General features: G+C 37.4%; 3 protein-coding genes across 3 annotated transcripts; 2 read left to right on the forward strand and 1 right to left on the reverse strand.

Annotated features, from left to right (window-relative positions):
* The first annotated feature begins 838 nt into the window (after positions 1 to 838).
* On the forward strand, positions 839 to 3,496 carry samd13 (sterile alpha motif domain containing 13). Its single transcript, XM_067229950.1, has 5 exons — positions 839 to 1,007; positions 1,514 to 1,651; positions 2,010 to 2,052; positions 2,158 to 2,272; positions 2,404 to 3,496. Exons 2-5 carry the CDS (start codon positions 1,624 to 1,626, stop codon positions 2,545 to 2,547), a joined length of 330 nt encoding a protein of 109 aa, XP_067086051.1. The 5' UTR covers positions 839 to 1,007; positions 1,514 to 1,623; the 3' UTR covers positions 2,548 to 3,496.
* Positions 3,497 to 3,642: 146 nt separating this feature from the next.
* On the reverse strand, positions 3,643 to 6,359 carry uox (urate oxidase). Its single transcript, XM_067229982.1, has 8 exons — positions 6,304 to 6,359; positions 5,757 to 5,969; positions 5,548 to 5,664; positions 4,919 to 4,997; positions 4,597 to 4,783; positions 4,229 to 4,352; positions 4,029 to 4,112; positions 3,643 to 3,866 (listed from the first exon to the last, which is right to left on the reverse strand). The coding sequence occupies exons 1-8, from the start codon at positions 6,319 to 6,321 to the stop codon at positions 3,792 to 3,794; spliced, it is 897 nt and encodes a 298-aa protein (XP_067086083.1). The 5' UTR covers positions 6,322 to 6,359; the 3' UTR covers positions 3,643 to 3,791.
* Positions 6,360 to 7,859: 1,500 nt separating this feature from the next.
* On the forward strand, positions 7,860 to 10,364 carry dnase2b (deoxyribonuclease II beta). The gene is made up of 5 exons (XM_067230006.1): positions 7,860 to 8,029; positions 8,153 to 8,231; positions 8,824 to 8,985; positions 9,236 to 9,424; positions 9,568 to 10,364. The coding sequence occupies exons 1-5, from the start codon at positions 7,871 to 7,873 to the stop codon at positions 9,900 to 9,902; spliced, it is 924 nt and encodes a 307-aa protein (XP_067086107.1). The 5' UTR covers positions 7,860 to 7,870; the 3' UTR covers positions 9,903 to 10,364.
* Positions 10,365 to 10,449: the final 85 nt, after the last annotated feature.

Below are 10,449 nucleotides of genomic sequence, written 5' to 3' on the forward strand. Positions count from 1 at the left end.
CATGAGCCAACCAAAACTCCTTGCATATGGAAGTAAGTTTAATTTAATCTTCTTTATAGTTAAACAAGAGTATGGGCCATAATATGAAATATCTATGTATTTAGTTTGTTGGATATTTTGCACAATGTCATTTAGAAAATGGACACTTTTCCCCACCCATATTTACTTGTATTTGCAAGGGAAGTATAATATACTTTGCTGTAGCAGATTTTATGTAACAAAGGATATATGTCACTGTAATAAATTAAATTCTTTGTATAAAAATTCTTAAAATCTTTTGTTTTCAATTTGAACATATGATGTCCACTTACTGTTAGCAATTATGCTGCAGTGACTTTCATTGACATGTAGGCTAATAACTGCTCGATCCATTTTGATAAGTTAGAAGTTGGCGTATGTCTGTACACTGAGAAGATCACACACAGGTTTAAAGTTTTGCAAAGAAAAGAAAAATCTAATTGTATGTACATATCAGATTTTCTTAGTTTTTGTAATGAATGTGAAGAAAACGTAAAGATAAGCACTTCTTATTGTAGGCTTGTTTGACAAAGGAAATCCTTTAAAGGACAATTGAATGAAATCTTATATAATGCAGTTTTCACCATTTGAAGGGACCTTTTGGAATACAATATTTGTATTTTTTTGAAAGCCAATTAAGTATGTTTCTGTGAGAGGAATAAGGGGTAGCATACTTACTTAAATATATAAAACGTGTTGTATTTTCTTATTACACATATCAATTATGGATAAGTAATTAATTGCTCACAAAGCAGTAACTTGACTAAGATAAAACTCCACATCCCACAATGCAAATGGTCTGCATGTGGGTTGAGGAAGCTTAACTGAACTGATGTTAGACCATTATCTAGCTAGCTTTATTACGCGACAAAAAAATTAGGTTTTCACTAATAGTATATGTTTGAACATTACTTTTATTTTTAGTGGTAATTATAAAATATTCGTTTGTAGAACTGACCTTATGACGCGCTGAAAAAAGGAAAAATAAGGTATGTATGTGATGTGGGCTAGAAAGCTCCATGGCTGGCTGGAGGAGGGGTGTGCGCGAGAAATGAAAAACGACACAAACATGTATTATTTAATGATATAATGTATATCTAGTTGTTTCAATTACATGACTTGTTCATTGTTAAAGTCGTTATATAATTGTATATCTTTTGCGCGTAACTGCATGTATTCCGAGTCAGAGATGGACAGCTTGCTACCAAGCTAGCTAGACTAGCTGTCAAATGGAGTTCTTGTCATTTTAGGCAGTGTGAGAGATTCAAGGTAGCTCGTAGATTAGCTAGCTCTGGCTAGTTTTGACGGTTTGGCCATTGATTTTGAATCGATTGCTATTAAAATGTATATAAAAATGCCCTGTCTTTATGTTCCCTTTCTGAAATTATCTCTTAGATTTTTTAATAAACGTACATTTTCTGTATATCTAGTGTCTCCCTAGGAAAGGTATCATGAATGTTTTACACTTCCTCCAAAAATAATTAATTTTTTTCAGGGTACAGTCCAGTAAGAGGAAACAGAAAACCAATGTCTGAATCCGTAGGAAAGCGGTGTTGCTGGTGGAAACGTCATCATAAATAAGTTTTGAAACGGACATTTCATCTAATGAAAACTCACTGCAAACTTACAGACCGTAAGACTTAATTTTCCTGCCTTATATTGATGCTGCATAAAATATACCAGCACTGGTCTCTCTTCAAGGAATGCATAAGGACCTAGGAATAGGAATGTTCTCTGGCAATTAAGGAGGTTTTACAGCTAGAGCCGAGATTTAGATGCAGTGCGATAACAGGCGATGTACACTCAACACAGAAGTACATTTCCACTTACAGCAAGTTAATTGGGATGGCAATATTCTGTTGGAAAATAATTTTGCTTTATTTAAAGGATTCAAATCTGACTATTCTTCTTAAGTATAGTTGTGTGATTGTAAGACAGACGGTTACTATTATAGATTTTAAGGCAATTCCTGCTTGCTTGTTATGTTGCAGACGGCATGGACAATAAGGCAAATGGCTCAGTTGAAACCAAAAGGTAATCATTGCATCTTATCAGTGTAACCTTGAGGACCATAAATGAATATTCTGTGTTGGGGCAGCACTTGATTCTAACGGAATATAATGCATTATGACCCTACAGCCCTATGGAGAATGGACAGACCTTGCCGGACCCTGCCAACTGGGCTGTGGCAGACGTAGTGAATTATTTCAAAGCGACAGGATTCGAAGAGCAAGCAACAGCTTTCCAAGATCAGGTATACTTTAGTTGTTTAGTGTAGAATATATAATACATCCACACACAATATTAGCTGTATTAGGTAAAATACATAGGAAAGGCCATGGGAAAGCAAAAGAGAATTCAAACACATTTTCCATGTTTTAACAGGAAATTGATGGAAAGTCCTTGCTGTTGATGACACGTAATGACGTCCTCACAGGACTGTCAATCAAGCTTGGTCCTGCACTGAAGATCTATGAGTACCACGTGAAGCCACTACAGACCCAGCACCTGAAAAGCAATGCGTCGTAGCGTTTTAGGGACACCTGCCCCAGGAAGGACAATCAAACCAGGAGACACAGGAGCAGTGTGAATACAGGGTAACTACATAGTGACACAGTAAATAGACTTCTGATACGACTACATTGTCACTGTGACAGTGTATGGAGAGACTGTATAAGTGTATGTTTTTATCAGTGTGGAAAAGGAACTGTATAGAAAGTCCACCCGGCTGTTTACCTTTTTGGGCCACTGATGTTTTTTCTGCTGCTTTAAAAGTCTTTGTACCCTATTTTATTTAAGGTGCGGGAAAGGGTGGAGGGTGTTATGCAGGGTGTTTTGTGTGTGAAATGTGTTGTTCAAAATGGGTTGAAAATACATGTAAATAAGATCTTGGTCAATAGTTCAAAATGTATTGTGTGTTCTCTTATATGTGAAGCTTTTAATATTTAAAGAAAGAGAAACCCAGTTCCAAAATGTATGATCAGTTTTGTAAGTCCTGTTATACAGTGAGTATATAGCGTGTAAGTTTTCTCTACTCAGAAAATACTGTTTCCCTACTCACCAATTGTATAGTGAATAATCAAAAGTTATATATTATTTATGTGTTAAGACAGATTATTTCATAAATGTTCTTGCCTGTGGTGCTTTCACACATTGTCTGAAAGACAAGGATTAATAACACATGTCCGACATGACACTGGAATCGAAAATCTGGATCTTACAAAGATTTGCAATAAATGGTGCTTTTCTCTCACCAAAGACCCATAGTATCATGGATTTAGGCCATATTGTTCCAGTCCCTTAGATGAACCATCTGAGATTTTGTAAATATTTATTATTGTCACTTCTCTAATAACCATACTCACCTACTTAAATTAATGCACTGATAAGTTCTGTAAATTTCTCTGAATTAAGAGTATCTGCAAAATGACTGAAATGTAAGGCATTATTGCTCAGATTTGACTTGGTGCTATTAAAGACACAGTCCAATTATATCAGGTCTTTAGAAGTTTGTTTTTACACTTCATAAAATATTTTTTTACGAGGGAGTGTGCTGCTATATGTGTGCCTGTTGTATTGAGGATAACACAATATATACAGAATAATACTTTATTTCACAGGCAGTACTTTATTCAATGCTCATTTAAAGTCATGTTCAGTGAATTTATGAGGAAATTAAAGAAGCCATTAAGCATGGGCCCAAGTGATGTTTGGCAGATTAGGTATCCTAATGGTAAAATGTTTAGTGTTGGTATTCAGCCATTGGTTCCTTTTCACAGCTTGGCCAGGGGCTTCCTGCATACCGTTCCTGTGATGTTCCCTGATGGATTGTCTAATGCAAGAAGGACCTTCAAAGAATACAGGACAAAGGTTCATATGTGCAGTGTACATGCAGTTAATGTTTATTGCAATTGATACAAGGTACTTGTATGTTGACTCCTTTTAACTGAAAGTGAATTCCATTACATTAGGACAACATTATTTTAGTTAAATTGAATGAGTCCACTCACCTCATCCTTGTTGGCGAGTCCCATTTTGGTCATGTCCACAGTGAAATAGTGTTTGTTGGGCATGATCATCTCAATCTCCTCCACCTGGATTATAGATCAGAACATTCAACTCAGTGTGGATTTAACTTGAATGCTTTGCTTGAGTTGATAAAAAAAATGAAGATGATTGAAATGTACAAAATGTTATTTTTCTTGTTTACCTCTGGCAGTCTATCCAGAACCATGACCTGCGTATCATATAGTGTCTTCTGCACAGAGGGAGAGAACTCGCCCAGGTCATATGGGCCGGCAAACTTCTCAATTATGGTGTTCTTCACACATCTCCTGCATCAGTGAACAGACACATTTGTTAAAATACCATGTTTTGTTACATGACTATTGTCACAAGCTGTTTTAAAATTGTATTTTTCCTTTCCCTAAATATTCTTCAGAAATGTGAACATCTAAGGATGTTTCACAACAACAACATCATAGGAATTAATATTAAACAGCATATTGATTTAAATAAAGTATTTTCATAATCACAATTAGGGGTTAATGTCCTTTTTCAAGTCATCTCTGCAATTACCACGCTGCATCGAAGTCAACATCTTGGACCCGATTGTAGCGCCACTTAGCATAGACCGAAGTACAGAAGCACCTATCCTTAGTCTCGTGCAAGGTGGTGAAACGATCTCGGAAAAAACCCTCGAAGCCTGACTTGGTGGTTTTCAGCACTGTCATATTCTTCACTCCACTGTGAATCACAGGTTTCTCTGTTGGGGACAATAACACAGCTAGAAATCCACTGATGCACCTCTCTTTCAGTGTACCTCTCCTTTCCAACTATTAGCAGTAACACTGCTGTGTTTGGAGCCAGCTATATCTACCATGTTCTTTCACTAACTCACCATTGAGGTGCTGTTCAACACTGCAGAAACGCCAGCACTCTGGGCTGAAGATAAATGCATGGGCATGTTCCACACCATTCTGTGTCAGGGAGAAATGTAGTTGTATAATCCATAAATATAGAACAATTATTTGTTACATTTGAACATCTTATTAACAGACAGGTTAATCGAAAGCAACATAAAAATGGTGCATAAAGAATGATAAAGACTAAACCTACTATGAATATATACATAGAGTATATATGCTGCATATGTGTATATGCATAAACTATATATGGTGTATACACCTAGGTCTGCTAGTTATAAATATATAGATAGTCCTGGAATGCTAGTGTATTTCCTCCAAATTTCCTCAAAAGTTCTCTTGTATTGTCTTTCTAGATATGTAAATAAAGAAAACATGTTTACATTTACATTTAGTCATTTAGCAGACGCTCTTATCCAGAGCGACTTACAGTAAGTACAGGGACATTCCCCCCGAGGCAAGTAGGGTGAAGTGCCTTGCCCAAGGACACAACGTAATTTTGCACACGGCCGGGAATCGAACTGGCAACCGATACCCTCACCGCTCAGCCACCTGACTCCCTGTTATGTTTGTTTTGGCATTTAGCCGGGTCCTGGCATTTTACCTTTTCCAGTCTCTTCCATGGGGCCTCCTCCATGTCCACCTTGGCCCTGGTCACATGTTTGAAAGCTGTTAGGAAATGTTCGCAGATGTCCATTGAAAACTGCTCTATGTTCCGAACCTGATCAAACAAAAACACAAATTGTTGTATTCTGTAAGTAGAAGCATAGGTTTGTCTTGAAGGAGGATGGGATTGAAAGCATAAATACTTACTCCCTTTAGCTTGGCCAAGGCATAGACAGTGTTTTTGACCGTGTCAGTGGGGATAATGTCAGAGTTGTCCCCAGTCAAGTAATCTTTGCGGTTGTTGAGGGTGATCTCGACATTGGCCTTCAGCTCAATGATGTAGTGATGTGTTCCTTCTCTTCTGATGTACAGAACCTTCACAGAGTTCTTCCCATAGCCTGTCCGCACAAACTCTACATTCTGCTAAATAGACAGATGCTGCATTGGGTGTGATATCGCAACTCCTGATACAGATGTGATGGTTAGATATTTAACATACTGAAATTCCATTGAATATTTTTGTCCAGTAATGGCCTGGACATAAGATTGTTAAGATGAAGAGATAGCTATGTATAGCTTTTTTGTTGAATGCTCTTGTTCACCCTAAGCAAAAAAGGTAAAGTGGTTTGACACAATGGTCATTGACCCCAACATCCATTCAGAATGTAAATCTTTAGAACTAAAATATCCTTCTAGACTTGATACATTTCATTTCAAACCATTTGAACACAAAGTACACATAAAATGCTCATACCTGAGGTGAGGTTGTCATTGTGTCTGCTCCACTCCGTCTCTGTGAAGTGCCTGATCTCTGTGAAGGATCTTTGGGAGGGCTGGCGCTACCAGTTCAGTCAGTGTTACACAAGGTGCCAATTTCTTTGAAACAATACATGCTGAACATGTCTTAGGATATTAAATTGATAGTCAAGTTTGTGTAGTTTTACAAGAGATAGCTCAAATTAGATCACAGAGAATTAGTGAATCTCCATTGATTTCCACTAACCATCATGGTGAAGATATGCAATATGTGAAGATATGACTGTAAATGTGGACACATCTGGTTATTGGCTCTTTAATTGTTTAACTAATGAGTAACAAAGACATTTATTAAACAGGTGAATAGTTTAATATTTTGTAATTTCTTGTAAATGCATATTTTGGTCATCGTTACATACACAGAATAATTGTTGTGAGTCAGTAATATTGTTTTATTAATCTACATGTTATCATCATTTTAATCCTTAGCCTTAATCAAACTACCTTTTAGTTTTAAACAACTTTTAGTATTTTTATATTCAAGCTAAGGATTGATAAGAACTCAGACTATGTGACTATATAAAATGTATAAACATAATCCAACGTCCATCCTTCTACTTCCAAACCACAAGAAATTTGCAAAACATTATGTCACATTGATTTTACAATGTTTTACTGCTGTTTACTGCAGAACAAAGGTGCATCTGACTAGGGGCTAATGATATTAGACACTTGAATGTGTAATTTCAAATATTTGACAAAAAAGTGAATCAATATTTAAACTGCGATATTATAGCATATTTTATCCACAATCAGTTCCTTCAATAAGTGTTACATTGCTGAATAGACATTTCTAGAGATATTCAAATGGCAATTAGTTCGAGTCACTGCTGCAAAACCGGAACTAACAAAACCAGATTTGGTTCTCATCATGTGTTTTGGCATGAGATTAATTTAAGACTTCCTCTTCTGCATTTTCACCCCGCTGTGGTATATTCACTTTAAAAGTCGCTCAATCACGTAGCCTACCAAAAGCCGAATATACGTTTAAATATTCTTTTCTTGTTTTTTTTCTACATAGTGAGTGATACAAGACGATGTTTAAATTTAGTTTGGGTGTCCTTCTTCCTCATGTGCATCTGCCGGTTATGGTGTGCAAATCAGATATTTCTTACATTTTTACGTACATTTTGTCGTTTCATTCACACAAATACCTGTGTGAAACAAAACTAACTGATATAACTGATGTGAAACCATTGATCGTTCATGACTAGTAAACATGCTTTAAATTTAGTGGTGTTCTGACAATTCTGTTTTGTTTTGATCAAACAGTATAACTCAAATTGTTTGTGTGATCCGAAACTTGAAATTCAGGCCAATAGTACTTTTTGCTATTGGCGATTGCTATTTTGCAGTGATCAAAAACTGAAAAAATGAGGGTTCAAAAAATATATATATTGCCATTTAATCTGAATGGATGTAGCACACTGTTCCTGTTTTAATGTGGGTTAAGCACTGTAGATTTGTAATGTGATTATTATCACTCCAGGTTTATCATATACAAAATGCCCAGGTATAAAATTGGAGATGTGGGGAGTGGGGTTGACTACATGTACCTGGACTCATCAATGGGGAGCTGGCAGCTAAGTAAGTTCACGGTCAACACCAGCCAAGGGGCCTTAGGGAGCACGTTAAATCAGATTTACCTGGGTCAAGGATACAAGGTAGGACTACTTGCTTACTGTTTTATAATGATTAGCTTTTGCGTTGCATGAAGGTAGATCATTTCCATGTAAAGTGTTGGGTTGTTGTGGCGCTGTGTGTACATGCACCTGTGTTTTCTTCAGTCCAATAGTTCTGTCTACACCTTCTACAATGATGCTCCTCCAATCATGGAATATATCAAAGGCTATGGCCACACTAAAGGTAGCTACCAACATACATGACACTGTCCAAGTGGACAATGACTTCCTAATCCACTGAACATTGTTGTTGCAAAATGACAGTATACCTTCATTCAACTGTGTGCTCGGTGTGTAGGGTATTTGACCTTCCTCAGTTCTATACAGTTTTTTTGAATGACATGATTCTGCAGAAATGAGCAGACCAATATGGTTTTGGGATCAGGGGGAGGTTACGGGGCAAAGAACATCTTTTGATAAGTGATGTTGACACTGGTTCATTGACAGAGCACTTGTGTGCATGGGTGCGTTTGTGTGCATGTAGGTGTAAGTGAGTGCATGCTAGCATATGTGTTATTGTAATGTTCATTAAACGGTGCTTTTATACAAAACATGAACATTGATGAATAGATTAGTTCAAGTTCAAAGTCTTTTATTGTCCGATGCACAGAACAACACAGGGTCAGACTGGGCACTGACATTTTTAGGACAAGACAATGAAAAACAACCTGGCATAACATAACATATAAGTACACAGAACATAGATTCCATCTATGATAAGCTAAAATATAGTAAACATCCTAATATACAAAATTATGTTAATTTCTATTCTTCAGGAGTGCTGCTCGTCAACCACTCCCAGGGGTTTTGGCTCAGCCATAGTATTCCCCATTTTCCTTTCTTTGCTGATAAAGGCTACCTCTACCCCTCCTCTGGCAAAGTCAATGGCCAGACAGCCCTCTGTGTGACTTACAAATATGAACAGTTCCTCCAAATAGGTGAGCAAACATACCATTCCGAAATGTAACTTTTAGAAAGAAAAATCAACTCTCAGGATTTCATGTCAGAATCATAGAGTTGTGTGTGTTAACTGCAGTAAAAACACTCTTATGCAGTTATTTTGCATGTATGTCTGTGTAGGTTTGTAACGCATTTAGTGCTGCTACATCCTGGCTTTTAATAAGGTCACAAAAAGGATATGTAAGGCTCCAGTTTCCAAGTTTCTTTTCCAAACATTTCCCCCTACAGTCCAGCAGCTTGTTTACATGAACCCACGTGTATACAACTGCTCTATGCCAGAGATATTCAAGAAAGAGATGGCACAGTTTTGTAACGGTTTGAAGCCACCATTGGTCTCAGAAAGGAGAATGGTAGCTCTCCTATCAGCCAAGGGGGAAAAATTCATCAGTTTTGCCAAGTCACAGCTTTATATTGATGGTAAGACCATCAAGACCGTTGTTTTTCATGACAACCTGTTTTATAACACTTGCAATGGCCACAGTGATTAATAATAACATAACTCAGAGTTGATTAACCCTTCATCAGAATGGCCCACTTGACCTCTTCTGACCTTCTTATAGATATCTACACTGGCTGGGTGGCCCAGGTTCTGGACACTGATCTGCTGGTTGAAACTTGGCAGCGACGGGACTCTGAACTGCCGTCCAACTGCTCCCTCACCAGACATACCATGAATGTGAGAAGGATCAGCCTCCCTGAGCAGTTAAAATTCAAGTCCTACTATGATCACTCCGAGTGGTGTGTGTCTTTGGAGTTCCAAAACCCATGGACCTGTTTGGGGGACCTGAACAGAGAGGGGTCCCAGGCATGGAGGGGTGGGGGACTGGTGTGTTCAATCAATCTACTCATATACAAGGCCTTTCGCCAGGTTGTGGACTGGTACATCAGCTGTTAGATTGCCAGATGGTTTACCCGCCCAATATCCAATTCATATTGGATCATTCCAAGTATTGTGTAACTTGTGCTAGATATTGCTGGACCTGTAATACCGACATAAATAGAGGAGACAGCCACGAGTACAGACAACCAAGATGTATGTGGATGGTGTTCCACACAGCCGTTGTTAGTCATGCATTTCTGTTGCCATGCATACTCATGTACAAGACCTACAAACAGCACACAGTACATACAAATATGTTTAATTAGTAAATGTTTCTTTCTTTACCACTACTTACTCAGTCTCCACTAGCTTTTCTTATGTTTTATATTGTTTGTTCTTCAATGTCATGCTGGTTGATTCTTGTGAAACATAATTTCAATAAATGTAGTACAATACTTGTTCTAACTGAACTACAGAAACATGTCAGCACAATATATAATCAAAATGAGGAAACATGCCACCATAACCACTATGGCAATATGCCCTAAATACATTTCCACAGGCTAGCATATTATGCTGATGTGTTTTTCCTAATAAGTGATTATTGTAGAATGTATCATGA

This window comes from Osmerus mordax, chromosome 26 (assembly GCF_038355195.1).
Source record: "Osmerus mordax isolate fOsmMor3 chromosome 26, fOsmMor3.pri, whole genome shotgun sequence".
Classification (NCBI taxonomy): Eukaryota; Metazoa; Chordata; class Actinopteri; order Osmeriformes; family Osmeridae; genus Osmerus; species Osmerus mordax.

Coding starts and splice junctions, on each gene's coding strand:
- samd13 (XM_067229950.1), top strand. CDS start 1,624: ATGAAAACTCACTGCAAACTTACAGACC. Junction 1,652..2,009: donor TCACTGCAAACTTACAGACC/GTAAGACTTAAT, acceptor GTTATGTTGCAG/ACGGCATGGACAATAAGGCA. Junction 2,053..2,157: donor GGCTCAGTTGAAACCAAAAG/GTAATCATTGCA, acceptor ATGACCCTACAG/CCCTATGGAGAATGGACAGA.
- uox (XM_067229982.1), bottom strand. Junction 4,998..5,547: donor CATGGAAGAGACTGGAAAAG/GTAAAATGCCAG, acceptor TCCCTGACACAG/AATGGTGTGGAACATGCCCA. Junction 4,784..4,918: donor TGTTGAACAGCACCTCAATG/GTGAGTTAGTGA, acceptor TGTCCCCAACAG/AGAAACCTGTGATTCACAGT.
- dnase2b (XM_067230006.1), top strand. CDS start 7,871: ATGCCCAGGTATAAAATTGGAGATGTGGGGAGTGGGGTTGACTACATG. Junction 8,030..8,152: donor ACCTGGGTCAAGGATACAAG/GTAGGACTACTT, acceptor TGTTTTCTTCAG/TCCAATAGTTCTGTCTACAC. Junction 8,232..8,823: donor AGGCTATGGCCACACTAAAG/GTAGCTACCAAC, acceptor TCTATTCTTCAG/GAGTGCTGCTCGTCAACCAC.